Here is a 17,759-nt window from a genome sequence, read left to right on the forward strand (position 1 = left end):
TTCCCCTTCCACTGGTGCTCTTACTAGGATATTCATTGCTACCTATGGGGTCAGAGTCCAGGGTCAGTCCATGTATAGTCTTTGGGTAGTGGCTTAGTCCCTGGAAGCTCTGGTTGCTTGGCATTGTTGTACTTTTGGGGTCTCGAGCCCCTTCAAGCGAAGAGCTGTAATTTAACTGCTGGACAGCAGTCTTAGTGCATTATTGTAGTTGTGGGAACCACAAGGCATTCTTTCCTTAAAGTTCAAGGGTTTCTTGATCTGTGCCTGCATTCAGTAGCTCAAGAGAAAGGTATTGCTCTTGGAATGGGTTGAGGGGAGATTTTCAGAGAATTTAAAACCCAAGAATGGAAGTTAAAAGTACTAAAGGGAGCCATAGGAAATAAAAATGTGAAGGGTAATTTAAATATGACCTATAGTTCTAACGGGCTTTTAGACAGAACAGAGTGTTGTTTCTCAAGTTTATTCTTTCTATGAACTTTTATAAACTCTAGAAAAAACTCAGTCGGGCCCTTCTCACAGGCAAATGTGCATGAAAGCACTTAGATATAGACTTACCTCCCCTGCCACAAAAGGGATAGAAAGTATTTGTATTTGTATTTTTAAACCTAAGTGACATTGACATGTTGTTTTTTTTAGTGACCATTTTTTGCTTCCAGGGAACATCTAGGGTTCTTTCTTGCCCACAGGTGTCCCATGCTGCTTGTCTACAATTTGTGTTTTTACTGTGGTGTTAGCACACAGAGACATTTCCCTCTTTAGGGACATTTCTCAGTTTGAAGTCAGCACTTTTCTGCCTTTATTAAGCAGAATTATTGAAGATTATGGCCTTTCTGAATCCCTGTGCAGGTTTATGTTAGCTCCTAAGTGTATCTCTGCTATTTCTCTTAAAAAAGGTGAGGCAGTTTGTTTTTGTGGTTTTTTTTTTTTTTTTTTAAGTTCTAGTTAGTTAGTTTTTCTTGTTTGTTGCTTGTCCCAAGGTTAGGGTTACAAAAGTTGTTTCCTCTCTGCCACCTGTCTCATCTCACATTTCCTTTTGCAGTGGCCTCTTGAGCCTGCATATATTTTCTCCTTCTGGTCTCTAATTAGAGTTATTTACAGCTTTGTATATTGACCCTGAGGTTCTTGGTCAACTGAACACATGATTTGAAGCAAATGTTAAGTTACCATAATTCCATGCATGATGGTATGATTTTAACAACTTAGTTTTCCATGGATTTATGAATGCAACAAGGTAATACAACCCTTCAATATTAATTAAACATAACAGAGTGAAAATTCTGTTATCACATTTATGAAATCAAGACATGAATTTGAGAAATAAATGCTTATGTGAATTTGGCACCTTTTTGACAGAGTCCCTGCTTTCCATCCACACTTAAAAAGGCAATTTAAATTTATTAATCAACAAATAAAAATTATGTACATTTATGGATGTACCATGGTATTCGGGAATATGAACACATTATCAAATGGTGAAATCAAATAATATGTCTATCACCTCACGTAGATACTATTTCTCTCTAGTAAAACAACTTATTGTATCTCTTAGCAATTTTCAAGTATAAAACACATTGCTGTTCTCTTCAGTCAGCATGTTGTATAATGGATCACTTGAATTTATTCTTTTTTTCATTCAAATTTCATTTAATTTCTAATTACATTCATTCAATCTGAAATCAAATATTTTACCACGGTAAACTTAAATACAAGATGAAAAGAAGAAGAGGTGTTGCCCTCACAGAACTCCTAATAAGACAGCTAAAGAACTTATGTAATAGATGCAAAGTCAACTTGGGGTAGAAGACAGTTTAAAGAGCAAACACTGTCAGAAACCCGTCTTTCAGATGCTCCAGAGAATCCAGGAAAATAATACTTGTGCTATAGAGTTGAGTCACATGAGAAAAGTACTATATTGTTCAGCAACAAACCATAGGCCCTGTGTGACAAGTATTATCACTGCTGTTTGTCCAGCTAGCTAATGTCTGCTCCTGGGACAAAACTAGAGATGTCTGACATATTTTGAGATACTAACCATTTTCATTTTCAAAGCCTCAAAATCCATTCTTTATAAATTCAACATTTCTCTTGAGAATAATCTTAGATCTAGCCCTTGTAAGCTAGGAATATATATAACTAACCAAATATTTCTAAAATGGTCCTGTATTAAATATGATGTTCAAGGCTCAAGGTATTAATGCTAAGATACATTTTGTTTATAGTTGTCACCTATAGTACAGAATGTTGAATTTATGGAGTCTCATACATGTATCCTATCCTCACATCTCAAACTATCTCAAAAACAGTATGGGGGAAAAGTTCTTTTAGAGCATGTAAGGGGAAGAAATAACATAATTTTCCTAGTGGTCTGGTTCAAGTTCAATAATTAATACATTGTTCATCAGAGCTGGTTTATAAATCCCAGTTATTCTGTAACACTACAAACCTTATAAAACAAATTTAGTAAACTTCAGTTCAGTGAGTACGTATTAATTATAAAACAGCATGTAGAAAATAAAGATATCCTGTAATAGCTGATTTTAAAGAAAATAATCAAGTAATGAAAGAAAAAGCACTTAATCTTTTTTTTATATACTTATCTGGTACCAGCATGAACACCTCTCTTAGAAACTCAGACTGGTATTGACATACACTTTTAATTAAGAATTTGTATCCTGTGGGTAACATCTCTTCAGTCCCATTCTCTGATCACTGTCATTCTCTTCTGAGTTTAACTTAAACATTTTCACGTGTGAGTTTGTGTGGTATTTTTATGCCTGGCTTCTTTTCTACAGCGTGATGTCTTTCAGGTGTATGTTGTTGCAAATGTCCTTCCTTTTAGAAGATGAATCACACATATTTTTAAAGAATGAATGCTGCAGGTACAGGTAGTATTATCTTTATCTGTTTGTTGATACATTGATTCTATCTAGTTGTCTCTGTAATGCTGTATGAACATGGCAGTGCAGATGTCTCTGACATACTGATTTCATTTCCTTTAGATTACTGATGTTCCCTGATTTATGGTTGGATTATATTATTTAAGTACTCCCATCATAATATGAAAATGCCACAAACTAAAAATTACATTTAGTATACCTTGTCTATTGAACATCCCAGCTTGACGATAGTGCTGTGGAAGGTCCTTTTTTACCCTCCTGACTGTGTGGCTCTCTGGGAGCTGTAGCTTACAGCTGCTGCCCAGTATTGGTACAGAGTCACACAACATAATGGTAACTTGGGAAATGAGCATAGTTTGAGGGAATGCATCTGCTGAATAGGTCCCACTTTTAGGTCATTGTGAAGTTGACATTGTGAGTTGGAAACTATCCGATGCCCAGTTTTAGAATTCTTGGTTCATACAGTACTGTTATTTTATCTTATTTTAACCAGGAACCTCCATATTCTTTTTATTTATTTATTTCATTTATTATTATTATTATTATTATTATTATTATTATTATTATTTTGTTTGGGACAGGTTCTCTCTATGTAGTCCTTGGTGTTCTAGAGTTTCGTATGTTGATCAGGATGGCCTTGAACTCACAGAGGTCTGCCTATTAAATGCTGGGATTAAAGGCTTGCGCCTTATCCTGGCTTTATATTATTTCCTATAATGGTTTATTCCTCATCTTATAGATGTATATTTTTCATGCAGTAATGTGCATGTATTTTGGTAGTACAGGTCAGTGAATTTGGTGTTTATATCTTTGAATTTGTTACTGTTGTGTCAGAGAATTCACTCCTGCCATGTAGCCCAGGCTAACTTTAGACTTGGCTGTTTGTTGTAGCTCAGGCTGGCCTCAAACTTCGGTTCCTCCTGCCTCAGCTTTCCTAATGCTTAGGCTACACAGTGTGCACTGCTGCATGTGGCCCTCTGCTTCTCATGCTTAGTTCTCACCTATATCCTGCTGTGCACACCTACTGACGTAAACTCTCTCACGAGATTCGATTTGCCTGTTGTGGAACTTAGACTACATATGGCCTTATTGCAGCTGTCTTCTCTCATTATACAATTTTCATAGTTTTCATGATTTTTTCTTTTCTATTTCTGACTGGTCCCATTTCCCATTTTTCATGATTTTCTCATCAAAAAAGGCAAAGACTCAGGATAGTTTGATAGTATAATTTCTTATGTCTCTACCTTGTTAGTTCATTTTAGGCAATAATCTTGGTGATGTTCATTTTATTTGCAACCCAATGCCATTCTACACTATTTTCACTTTAATTTCTATGTAGTAAGCAAAAGTAGGAAGTGATTTGATTGTGTATGCCAGTGTGAAATTTTATAAAATGATCTTTTTTCATCACACAAGAATTTGCCAAACTTTATTCATTCTTTGTAAGTTTATCCCCCCTATCCTTGGTCAAGAGCCTTGTTGGGTGTTCTGACAAAATTTTTTTTTACCTACTTTCATGGTAGCCATTACACATGGAGGGAAAGACTAGAATGTAGAATTAAGGTCATAAGAGAATATCAAAGATCAAATTCTAACATATTTTTAAATGGAGTGAGTTTAATAATAACTACTTAGATCAAGAACTATAAGGGAATCTCTGAATGTCTTTGAGAGATATTTAAGTCGAAGAAAACCAGACATGTTAATTACACACAAAGCTTCCCTCACATCATCCTTGTCCGGTCCCAAACCCAGTCAGGTAAATGTTCCAACTGTTCTTTTTTTTAAATTGCATTTTTTAATTTACATTTTAAATGTTAATCCATTTCCCAGTTTCCCCTCTAGAAACCCACTATCCCATCCCCCCTTGTTTCTATGAGGGTGCTCCCTTAGCTACCCACCCACTTCCTCCCACCTCCCCGCCTTGACATTCCCCTACACTGGGCATTGAAGGCTCCACCTTATATTGTTGAGTTTTCCTTCCTGGACATTTCCACATCTGATACTGTGACTATACTGCTCTTGAGTTTCCTGTTTTGAAAACTGTATGTTGACTTCCTGCTGTACTGGGAGAGTGATTTAATCTTTCTCCTGACTACCACATATTTTTCCTTCCTCTTTCTAAAAATAGTAGCTATTCTTGTTTTTGTTAAGCTATTTGTGTTACCTTATTGTAATTATGTAAATATTTACATCTGAGCCATTGATGGTTCTGTCTTCTGTGTAGTTCTTGCTGCCACTGTATTCCCTGGGGTGATGAGGCCACTGTACTCCCTGGGGTGATAAGGTCAGCCCTGTAGCCGTCTTCTGTGTAGGAATTCCAACCTTACACATTTCATCTGTGTTCTTGTTTTGATGGGGCAGCATTTCTCAGACATTTGCTGATTCTGTTCATGTAGTGTTTACTTCGTGAGCACTTGCATGGCTGAAAATGTCTTGTTCTTCATACTTGATAGCTTTTTCTGGAAAATTTTTCACTCGTAGAAATGTGAAGAGATAATGTTCTTTCGTCTTGGGAGCTTTAGTTGGGGTCTAATTCAACTTTTGTGTAGGCCTGCTGTTTTCTTTCAAAAGCTTTTAGAGTTTCATCCACGTCTTTGTTGTCTATCTCTCTCTGCTGCTCTAACCCTCCATTTTCTATCTCTTATTTTTTTCCATCCTCCTTTCCTGTCCCTTTCCCATTCCTGTGTCAATCCCTTTCTTCTTCCTCTAAGATAAATTCTCAAGAAAGGCCAAACTGCCTTGGGATTCTTGGTTCCCCTGACACAACCTCTTCTTATTCTGTTGTCTTCCTCACTTCATGTATCCTTTCTAATTGTCCCGCTTTGGCAGAAGGACTCCTGCCCATGTTGCTTGGTGGAATGCTGGTTGTCAGGCTTCCTTGTGGGGAGTCTGAATTCTTCATTTACTTTTCATGCTCTGCTGCTGCCCTTCAGGGCAGTGAGACCCACTCCAGGCTGAGACCCTCAACCTTCCTGATCCGATAACTTCCAGTGTCCACCGTCTACCCGACTGGCTTCTAGGACTACTGTGACTACTGTGTTCTGTTTGCTCTTCCTCCTCTGTTCTTTCTTTTTTGATGTCAGTGTCTGCAGACTGTCTTTGCTTTTAGCATGGTGGAATTTCAGGAAGCAGTAGGGAGAGCTGGAACCATCTTTGTCAGATTTTCTTTAATCCCTCCATGGAGTCATGCTACCATGCTTCTCAAAGAGCAGCACAAGTTCTTCTTATTCATGACTACTTTCTTTACATGAGAGTTCTATAGAAAGCTGATTTAGGTATTATGAAATTATAAAAATCGAAGAGATGTTTTCCCAAGAAACTTTCCAGCCTTAGCAGTGTTATTCACATTTTCCATGCTTGTTAGATAAATACTGAAATTTCATTTTACAGTTATCAGAAGCACAGTGTCAGTAGTATGTTCACTCTCCAAATATTCTCTTTGAAGAAGAATACAGGTTTTCAGAAGAGCACACACACAAACTCTCCAGGGTTGTGGGCATGCCTTATGCTGTTGACAGTTTGGATTATATAGGTGTACATGGTTGTCAAAATGCACCAATGTTACACTGGAGTTGCAGTCACCTCAGGGGAAATAGAGACAAACTAAATAGAAGCATATGCTATATTTCAACAGTGTTTGAATGAGTTATGTGAATTTTGATGATAATGAATTTAACAGCCCCTTCTCCCTCCAACAGAAACCCAAATGTAGCAGCACGCTTGAATCCTAGTGGTTGGGAGGAAGAGGTAGTACTGTCACAAGTTCAAGGCCAGTAAATTTGAGCCATCCTGAGCTACATGAGACCTTATCACTTTTTTCTTTTCTTTTATTGTATATTTTCTTTATTTACATTTCAAATGTTATCCCCTTTCCCAGTTGTCCCTCTAGAAACCCCATATCTCCCTATCCCCTGCCTCCATGAGGGTGCTCCCCCCACTCCACTGTGGCCTTCTCCTATACTGGGGCATTAAGTCTTTATAGGACCAAGGGTCTCTCCTCCCATTGATGCACAACAAGGCCATCCTCTGCTACATATGCAGCTGGATCCATGGGTTGCTCAATGTGTACTCTTTGGTTGGTGGTTTAGTCCCTGGGAGCTCAGGGGTATCTGGTTGGTTGGTATTGTTATTCTTCCTATGAGGTTGCAAACCTCTTCAGCTGCTTCAGTCCTTACTCTGACTCCTCCATTGGGGATCCTGTTCTCAGTGCAGGCTGCGAGCATTTGCCTCTGTATTTGTCAGGCTGTGGCAGAGCCTCTTAGGAGATAGCCATATCAGGCTCCTGTCAGCAAGGACTTCTTGGCATCCCCAATAGTGACTTTATCATTTTTTAAAAATTCCTTTTCCATGTTTTAAATATTGAAAATTTTAAGGGTAGAAAATTACTTTATGATGTGAACATGATTACTGTCTGTCCTCCAGCCCCCTTTATACCCAAACTTCTCTATCTTAAGTTGACCACATATTTGACACAGTTAGAATGCATAGGTATACAGAATGCTGGAGATTGTCTGATGCTTAAAATGGGAGGAAAAAAAAAATCTATCATGTCTCTTTGAGATAATCTATCTGTTTATTTCTTTTTCACTGTTGGGCCTAATTTTATTCTGGCCATTTGGGGTGAGCACTGAGATCCTAGGTTGTAAACTTAGGTGGAGTTCTAGAGCTGTAAATGTGGGTGGGATGGCCTTCAGCTGCAAGGGAAATTTGGGAAGGGATATTAGCTCTGGGTTCTTACACTGAACATTCACGTTTATATGGTGCTTCATATCTTTAGAGTGCCTGATATCCATTGAGTTATTTCTAGATTCATTCAAAGGTATGCTCGAAGTAGTTTTCTCATTTCATGGGAGATAAAATAGAAACACAGAGAGGTAGTGAAGCACACAAGTGACTCAGCACCAACATCAGGATTAGAATTTTGCAAGGGGACCAACCAAGGGGAATAAGTGGGAGGAAATTAGGAACTGTTAAACACAGTAGGACCAGTGAGGAATACTAACAAGCTTAGGCAAGCCTCTGAACTGACTGAAGGTCAAATATGTTTTATTGTAGGTAAAAGAGAACCTGCTTTCCTGCAAGATGCTGTTGCATTGCAAACGGGATGAGCTTCGTAAACTATGGATTGAAGGAATTGAGCATAAGCATGTCCTGAACCTTCTGGATGAGATTGAAAACATCAAGCAAGTGCCTCAAAAGCTGGAACAGTGCATGGCCAGCAAGCACTACCTCAGCGCCACGGACATGCTGGTAAGGCAGCCTGTGCAGAGGGCCCCGCCCAGGGGTGAGAGCGCTCTTCTTTCTGTGCATAGCATGGGATAAGTGACCCTTGGAATTTGCGAGCCATGCAGGGAACCCTAGCTTGTTCTTTTCCTATAGTGTTTGAAATGTTAGTGGTTATTATTTATACAGTTTCTGCCCTCTGAACCAAGGCAAGAAATGTAGTGGAAAGAAATCAGTACTGGAAACATGTTGAAATGGAAATGAGAGATTCATTTTAGCTTCAGAGGAAGATCACAAATCTCATTTTAGAGGATGAAATCTATGTGACACAGACATGAAGATTTGTAAAGTTATGTGTTCCACAAAGGTTTGGATGTCAGTTTTGGATTATAGCTTCATTTGGTTCTTTTCACCTGATAAGAAAGTGACTTCTTTACTACTAATCTTGGAGGTACCTTTGCAGAATAGCCGTGCTCTGTGACCTAGCCTTTACCACCTCAGTCCATGGAGTTCTGATACCTTTTGAATTAATGAAAGTTCCTAGAGGATGCGATTTGTGGTGAATGTCAAGCAGACTGAGCTCCCTCTTGGTCCTGACTTTCTAGGGTTAGTAGCTTTTCTGGAGGGCTGTGCTATTTTTTGCCAATTTACATACATCCATGTCCACTCTCAGCTCTGTAAAAGTCTATAAATGCTTTCAACAGTGGCTTTGTTGGATTTAAATCATTCTGTTATCCACAGTGGGGCAAGTTCTTTATCTTCATTTTGTTTTGTTTTGTTTTTATGTTTTTTTTTCCTTCAAATTATATTAGTAAAAACTCTGAGGGACTTGGTAGAAACACTGAAAGAAATAATTCATTTCCTTCAATGAAGAATCTTGCTATAAGCAGTTTTAATGAATTTGGAACCAAAGTGTGAGAAGTGTCCTGGTGTTTTAGCCCATAAGTCAACGGAATCATTAGATTTTTACAGTAGAAGTGGTCTTGGGGTAGTAAAAGAATTAGGGTCTGTGTGTGTATGTTGGTATTGTTGTTGGGTTTTGGTATTGGCCATTTGTAGGGCCTTGTGCATGATTGATAAGCACTGTGCTCTCTATCACTAAGCTGTATCCGCAGGCTTTTTGTATTCTAATCTTTTAAGACAGGATCTTATGCACTTGTAAGAGTGGTCTTAGGCGCATTCTGGAGCCTGGGTGGGCTTTGGGTTTGTGGTCTTCTTGCCTCAGCCCTGTGATCAGCCAGGTCAGCCCCGCAGTCAGGTCCAGCTTGTTCCCAGCGTCTTGTCGGTAACATTTCAGCTCACAGTGATGGGGAAATTGCCTTAGTTGGTTTATGCATAATTTTGCTAAATTATCAAGATTTAGGAAATAGAATAGGTAAGCTTATATATGTTTGTTGGATGCATATATAGTTTGATTTACTGAATCACTGTTTTGTTGTGTGTCTGCTTTTAATTAAATGGCATGCACTAAATGGGTTGTTAGGATTTATTTAGGTTAATTATGTTCATTTTAGGATTTTAGATTGTTATTTTATGGCCCTATTACTTATGTGCTAATTTATTTATTTTAAGGCTTTTCAAAAATGAATATTACCCTTTTGTTGACTAATTTTTGCTCAGGACTTAATTAAATAACTTCATCAAATTCTTTGTTGTAAGTTATAGAAATTAAACTACAGTTTTTCCCTTTGGTGTAACAAACACCTGAGATAAATCAGCTCATGAAAAGGAGCAGGTTTGTTTATAGTTTTAAGAGGTTTTGGTTCATGGTTGCTTGGACAAGCCATCAGACAGTGTTGGGAACATGTGGCAGAGGTTACTCACTTCATGTTGACCAGGAATCCAAAAGAGAGCCAGGACGAGCCAGGGGTTCTTTAAAGTCATGTATCCGTTGGCCTAACTTCCATAGGGCACTACCGCCTCAAGGTTCCCCCACCTCTCAGTAGTGCCACAGACTGGGAGTTGCATCCTCAACACATGGCTCTTTGGGCAATATTCAAGTTGCAAAACTGTAGCATTTGATGGGGTTAAAAGAAACTGGACTCATGCAAACAGTCTGTTAACAGGACAGAGGCGTCCTTGGAAAGCCACTTCTGTGTTGTTTCTGTATGTCTTTATTGCGCTCCTCTAGACGGGGGTCAGAGTTAGCTTCAGCTCTCAACTTGTCACAAGCTTGGAGTTACCCTGTAAGAGGGAACCTCAACTGAAGAATGGCCTAGGTCAGGTTGGCCTGCATTTATGTTTGTGCGGCATAGTCTTAATTGCTCTTTGATGTAGTTGGGCCTCTCCTACTCTGGACCATAACTGCCCTAGAAAGGTGACTCTGGGCTGTGTTTGAAAGGTAGCTGATCAAGTTAGAGGGAACAAGACAGGGAGCAGCCTTCCTCCATTGATTTCTGCTGCAAGCTTCTGCCTGTAGTTCCTGTCTTGGCCTCAGTGAAGGACTGTAGTCTGTGAACTAAAATAAACCCTTTCTTCCCAAGTTGTTTTTAGTTGTGGTTTTGTCATAGCAACAGAAAGCAGACAGGACAACTGGTCTTAGCTATGTGTGAGGGTAGAATTGGTTGTGTTTTGGTGGGAGAGGGTAAGGAGTATAAGCCATAGACTTCATCTGTCCAATTTTTCAGAAGAGAATAATCTATTTATTTATTATCTTTTGCTAATTAACAAAAGTCTAAGACTTTTTTGAAGCAGTTCACTATAGTGATTATCCATTCTAAATGAAATCTTTGTGTTTAGGGTGATGGGAGTCCCCTGTCAGACAAGGCCAGTGTGTAACAGGCATTGCTCCTTTCCCCCTATTTATAGTTGTTTTTATATTCTGGATAATAATCCTTTCTCTGCTACACGAGTTATAAATACTGTTTTTGAGTTGGTGTTTATCTCTTTGTTCATTTCTTCTATTATGAAATCTTTAATGCAAAAATACCTCTACCTTATTTAAGGTATATAATTTTAAGTAAAAATTTTCACCCTGTTGTCTTTAAGAGAATTTACTATTTTTTCTTTAATCCATCAAAAGTCCATTTTTATTTATGCTGTGAGCCCAGGACCTAATTATATTTTTGCTCCAGTTGGCTGTGTTTATTGAATCTTTTTTCTTTTTATAATGCTAGATGTCACATTCCAAATTTTCACATATGTATGTGTCTCCAGTTTTTTTTTTTTCTATTCAGTTGTTCTTGTCTGTGCCTTTTAAAAAAAATGGTCTTGTCTTTATATTGGTGAACATAATGCTTGCTTATTCATTTGTGTCTTTTGATAATGCTTAGAAATAGATTCCTTTCAGTTTTGCATATATTCCTTTAAATTTAATGTATGTTCTGAGGGCTTAAAAATAATGACTTTTTATAATGTCAGTTATTTATTGTATATAATGATATGCTAATTTCTCTAACATTTATCATTTAAAAATGTTTTTTGAAATTAAAATATAATTATATCAGTTTTGCCCCCTTCCCTTTTCTCCCTCTAACCCTTTCCATATATATATATATATATATATATTCCTAAATATAGCAGTGTGACCAGCTCAGTCTTTATAATGTTTACATGTGTGTATATGATTTCAGAGCTAAACACTTGGTACTAGATTACCAAATTGGGGCTTTTCCCTGGAGAGGGTTATTTCCCCTGCTCTCTGAATTCCTTAGGTGCTGTGGTTCTTTTTCTAGGGTTGTCTAGAGTTGAGGGCCCCATGAGATTTCCCCCTGTGTTAGCATGCTTGTCGGTGTCCTTGTTCAGGTCTTGTTTAGGCAGCCATGTTAGTGTAGCTTCTCTGACATTTCTAGGAGATGTACTCTCACAGTAACTTCCTGTTTCTTTGGCTCTTCTAGTCTTTCTGCCCCTTAACTCTGGTCCCTGAGCCTTAGGCGCAAAACTTGTGTTGTAGATGGGTCAGGTGGGACTGAGCTCTACACAGTCACTTGTTCTCTGCACCCGGATAGGCTGACCTTTCCCACAAAGGTCTCACTCTATATCTGCGGGTCAGGAGACAGCCTTTATGAATCCTTTCTCCGCCTTTGCCACATTAGGCCAGGGATGCAGTGTAAGTTGTCAGATTGTGCAACAAATGCCTTTATCTGTTGACCCATTTTGCTGGCTTGGTTTTTCTTTATTAATTGACTATATATTTTCCAGGAGTGATTACCAATCCTATCTGCTTGGACTTGGCTTAAATTTACTCAGTTTTCTAAGTATCTCGGATACTACATTTTTTTCTTACACTCTTATAAGCTACATGAATTTCATTATCATATAATTGCATTTATTTATTTGGTAGATCATTGTTTGTGGGGTTTCTATCTTACCTGTTCCCACAACAGTGACGTTGATAGAGTCAGAGTTCACAGATCATTAGTTAGGTGGGTAAGTATGTGAAAGACTAACACATAGAGGAAACGATTTTCTTAAATATGTTTCTTTTCCAGGATCTGTGCTTTTTCTCCTCTGATTAGTGATTTTATATTTTGGCAAAATACTCTGATTTATTTTGTGATATTTAAATAAGCAAAAGCAATTTCAGCGGAGCTAATATGATTATATACCTACTATGTGCTGGTATTGTAAATATGGGAAATGTATCAACTCCTTTCACTCTTGAGCTGGGATAGATGGGTTTCTAGTATTACCATTTTATAGAAGAGGTAATTGTGCTTGATTAAGGGAATTGGTGTATCCAAACATACAGCGATTCATCCATCCTGTCCTCAAAAGGTTGGAACTCTTCTTGAGTGGTCTTGCGTGTAGGAGAGTGCAGTATAACCTCTGCAGATGCTCTTTTACTGACTTCATATTGGAAATCCAATCCCATTTCCTCTCTCCATGCTGTGTGCTGTTACAAGTAAAATCTACTTAAGCAATCTCCAGGGTCCAAATGGAAAGCTTCACTAAAATGCATCAGAGGAAAGTAAAGACAAAACAATCCAGTTTTTCAAGCCCCACTGATTTCCTTGGATTTGTTTGACGGAAGATTTTGCATTTTCATTTTGAGGCAGGTGCAGATAGAGATATGTAGTAATTTGATCCCTCCACAGCGTAGGTTAATAAACCCAGAGTAAATAAATCAGTGGTGACCCATGGCTCTTGCCACCTCTTGCTATTCCTGTTTTAAAATTTGACCTGTCTTGTAGCTGTAGGCTTGGCTTCTAGGTGGAATTTTATTTCTCCTTTTGATATGATAACCAGAATATTGCATAAAATAATTAAATTGTCATGACAGGTAATGTCTGCAAATAGGTCCAGCCTTTTGTTTCCTTCTTTAAGGTAAACAGCTGCTGTTGGCTTATGAAAAGCTAGAAATGATCCAGCAAGAAGCCACACAGAAATCAGAGGCTTGATTAATATTGTAGCCTGTAGCTTTGTGATATGTATGGTTTAAATTAGACCTTTGCAGTATTGTGCTGGGTTGATGCAAGCACATTAATGACATAATTTCTGGTTGCTGCATCACATTTCTGCAGTCTGGCTTTGTATTCCACTCACATTAATTGAAGTAATTTTGCCAGTGAAGCGTGTTTCAAACCTCTGCATTTAAATTGAAATTTTAATTCCCTTATTGTCTTGAAAAGACGGCTGAAGATGCCTTGTTACAGGTTTCATTATCACTCAAAACACTCCAGCTGCTGGTTTTAATGTACAATGACTGATTAATTCTGGAAACAGTTATTAATATAAGAATAGCAGCTTCTTCCCAGTGGCACGAGTAACCAGGAAGGTATTTCTTGAGAGTTAATATTTTTATAAACTTTTTTTCCCAGGGAGAATTTGTGTGTAGAAGTCTGCATCATATGAAAATTGTAGGGAACGCTTTGAAAACCACTTACACAAGTTCTGATTTATCAGGTATAGAAGTCAATTCATAATTGCATTCAATCAGTAGAAACCAAGCCAGTGTAAGTCTTTTAGAAGCACTTTAGCTGACAGTCACATAAGACTTGTGACTAAAATAAATTTTCATTTCTAAGCCTGCTGAGATTGTAGAGATTTTGAATGTCTTTTTAATCATTTTGTCTTTATTTATATGCCTTTACAAAAAAGAATCCATAGCTATATAGTCAGATGAGGGTTATTATGATAATTATAATAACATATTTATGTAGTTGTCTTTTCCCCAGAGGATCCCAGAATGCCTTTTTTGAGCATTGTGTAATGGAGGTATTTTATTTATACTTTGAAAATGGAACCTTATCTGGGATAAAGTGTCTAAGGCAGCTATTTAATTGAGTAGTTTTCTAGAATTCTATAATAAAAATATTGTAGTATTTTCAGTTCATATGATTCTTTGAAGTTGTTCGATGATATTGAGAATGGTGTGTGCCAGTGTAGGTTTTAGTAGTTCTAAGATATAGACTTGAATCTTAGCTTTGACTCTTAATAGCAGTATGATTTGTGGCCAGTCATTTCTCTTTGCTAAAGGCTTGAGTCAAGGATTCTATATAGCTCTGAGGTTTATTGAAAGATTTAAAGTAACCACAGTACACATTATAAGATCTTTAAATATTTATAGTTATTCATCTTTTTAATTGGTATGTATTTTATATGTATATTGGTGTTTGCCTGCATATACATTTTGCTTGTTGTACATGCCTGGTGCCCTCAGGAAGTCCAGTAAAGGACATCAGGTCCTCAGGAACTGGAGTTACAGATGGGTGTAAAATACCATGGAGGAACTGGGAATCAAACCTATGTCCTCTAGAAGTGCAACCAGTGCTCTTACTGCTGAGCCATCTCTCCATCCCCTAGACCATTAAAAAAAATGTGGTGTTGCAATTTTTGATCACTTCTGTTGTTGGCATGGTTGTGAAGGTGGTCTTAACCTCGGAAGACCTCATGTGCCAGCAGAGTGAGAGATGGGAATAGTGTTCATCTTGTGATACATGGGGGACGTGCAGAAAAAAAGGGAGGCCAGGGAGAGTGGGGCTGGCAAACATCCGTCAGATAAGTTAGGAGAAGTTAAAATAAAGTATTTTATTGACTTGGCTTTTGTGTCCCAAATTAATGAATAGGTTTGTGGTAGCTGCAGTTTTTCTTACAAAACACAAAACTTGGTAGTATCTATTTTTCCTGCTGTTGAAATCTCTTTATTTGCATTTGGCTTTGGTGAGAATTTTTAAAAATCACACAGTTTGGTAGATACCTTCATTTTCATTTCTTTTAAAACTGCTATTCATTTACCTCTTTTATTTTTACAATCAATAGAAATTCCATTTCATTGTGTGAGCCCCTCATGCGGTGTAGCAATTTTCATTTAATTTATTTGGAGAAGTGTTTTCTAAACTGTTCATTGAGGATCTTTCAAAAATTGTAGTCTAGGCCACAACCCAGAATGATGAAATCCAAGTCTCTGGTTGTGGGCTGCTGGCTTTGGTCATTTTTGACAGTCCCCAAAAAAAGTTTTTTTTTTTTTTTTTTGGCTATCTTATAGCCAAATTCGGAATTCTTAGTGTGGGGTTTAGCTTGTGTTATGGAATGAAACAAGACTAATTGTCCTTGCTCTTATTTAATACCAACTCAAAGTGTGAAGAGTTGCAAAGCATTTGTACTTGTGTAAGACTAATGTGATATTTACATCCATGTAGAAAGGTTTGTGGGTGTTTTTTGCCATCCTTTATTGCAGTTTGGATATAGCTGGTGCTGGGGTGGCTTCTCTTCTGATATTTCAGGTAGATTATATAGTTAAAAGAGTTTAGTGTAGTAGTTAAGTTGGCTAGGCTAAGACTCAACAGCTTTGGACTGACTGTGTGCTCCATTTTAGTTTTGTTCATGTACCCCTTGAATCTTTGCTGTTGGTCTGATTTTCTTCAGGGCTTTAGTGATTGATATTGAGGCACAACTGTGCTAACTGATAAATGGTGGCTGTATAGATTTTGGCAAAGTGGAAACAGTCTTGGGAAAAGTGGAAACCTTGACAAGGGGCTTCAGAGATGTTCCTGATCTCGTCCTGCCACAAGTCCCCAGTGCTTTTAGCCTAGAGAGGTGAATCCCTTTCTGTCCCTGTTTTTAGTGTCATTACCTATAAAAATGATAAATATTATTGAATGGTTATGAGGATAAAAGTGAAAGATTTTGTGTAAGGTGTGCTTTGTCAAAGTTAAAGCAGTATAAAGATTTAAAATGCTATAAGCACCATCATTGTCATCATCAGTACCAACTGCGAAGTAAAAAGAACAGACAATAGTCCTGGGCCTGCTTACCCTGAGCAAACAGCACTTCTATCCTGATGCCAGTGTCAATAGGGTACACATACTGTTCAGTCAGGTAAACTACACGAGTGTTTGCACATTTCATTTTAGAGGAAAAGTCCCGAATAATGCCCTAGTTGTTTGTTGTTATCGATTACATTTTGGCTTCAGTTTTTTTTTTTTAAAGATTTATTTATTTATTATATGAGTACACTGTAGCTGTCTTCAGACACACCAGAAGAAGGCACGGGATCCCATTACAGATGGTTGTGAGCCACCATGTGGTTGCTGGGATTTGAACTCAGGATCTCTGGAAGAGCAGTCAGTGCTCTTAACCTCTGAGCCATCTCTCCAGCCCTTGGCTTCAGTTTTACCTAGAGGCTTCTTTGAACAGGATTTGATTGGTTAGTTTTCAGCCAAATGTGAACCAGATCTTCCTGCCAGTTTAAAATGATGGTAACCTGTGTTGATAGACATTAGTGTTTCAGCCTGATTATGATCTAAGATTGCTTAGTGGTCCTTACTTAGCTTGACAGGATACAATTAACTTGTGTCAAAGTCTGCTTTCGCTGACGTTCATCCTGATCCTGACTAGCTGTGTTTCCTTAGCTATAAATACAGACTACACCTTTCCCATTGCGGGGTACTCGCGGTGCATTAGAGCCTTTCTCGTTACGGGGTACTCAGGGTGCATTAGTAAGGGGCTGTGAGGCCGCCCAGCATTTCCAGCAGCTTTAGAGGCACACGCAGAATTCTCCTGAAATTATCTAGGTAAGAGATGAGTGAAGAGATCCTCTGAGACATTGATTCTCCAAATAGTAGGAGAGTCTTTCTAAAACTTGTTTTTGTCACAGAATAGCTAATAAGATGCTGGGTAAGTGTAGCGACTGGGACACTTGTTAAAAGAGAATGTCTTTCTTAGTGTTCTCCTGCTTGTGGAGAAACTTAACTTCAATACTTTTCAGAGTTCTCTGTGAGAACTGAAAATTGAAGGGAACACAGAAGCTCCCCCCTTCATGTACAGTCCGTTTCCTTGTCATATGGTGTTAGATATAGTGTAATTTACTTGGGAAAGTAAAACTTTTTTTTTTTAAGAATAAATAAGACTCTTTATTTGGTTTTATGCCTCAGAACTCTGGGATTGGAATTCTACTTGTAGAATTTTATGTTAATGAAGATTTTTCAACTATTCTGCGTTCAGGAGTACCTGCATCTATGTTTTCCTGGATATAGCTATTTATCACAGCAAGATTTGTGATAAAAAGACATTTGCAATGAATTAGAGATAGGGGATTTATTTAAGTAATTTGTGATATACAAGTTCACATACCAGTGTGAACTGTCACGATAGCACAGCACATTCCTAGAGTTTATTATGCGCTGATATTTCTCAATTATTACAAATGAAGAAAAGCCTTGTTTTAGATATGTTTTTTTTTTCTTGTGAATGAAA

General features: G+C 37.9%; 1 protein-coding gene across 2 annotated transcripts in view; it reads left to right on the forward strand.

The window, feature by feature from the left end:
- Nucleotides 1-17,759, forward strand: part of Exoc4 (exocyst complex component 4) — a 770,091-nt gene that overhangs the window by 21,131 nt on the left and 731,201 nt on the right. For both annotated transcript variants that reach the window (XM_087655632.1, NM_053875.2), the window contains 1 exon segment: nt 7,956-8,150. In XM_087655632.1, coding sequence (XP_087511758.1) covers nt 7,956-8,150 — 195 coding nt within the window.

The sequence above is a fragment of the Rattus norvegicus genome, chromosome 4 (genome assembly GCF_021556685.1).
Source record: "Rattus norvegicus strain SHRSP/BbbUtx chromosome 4, alternate assembly SHRSP_T2T, whole genome shotgun sequence".
NCBI classification, from domain to species: domain Eukaryota; kingdom Metazoa; phylum Chordata; class Mammalia; order Rodentia; family Muridae; genus Rattus; species Rattus norvegicus.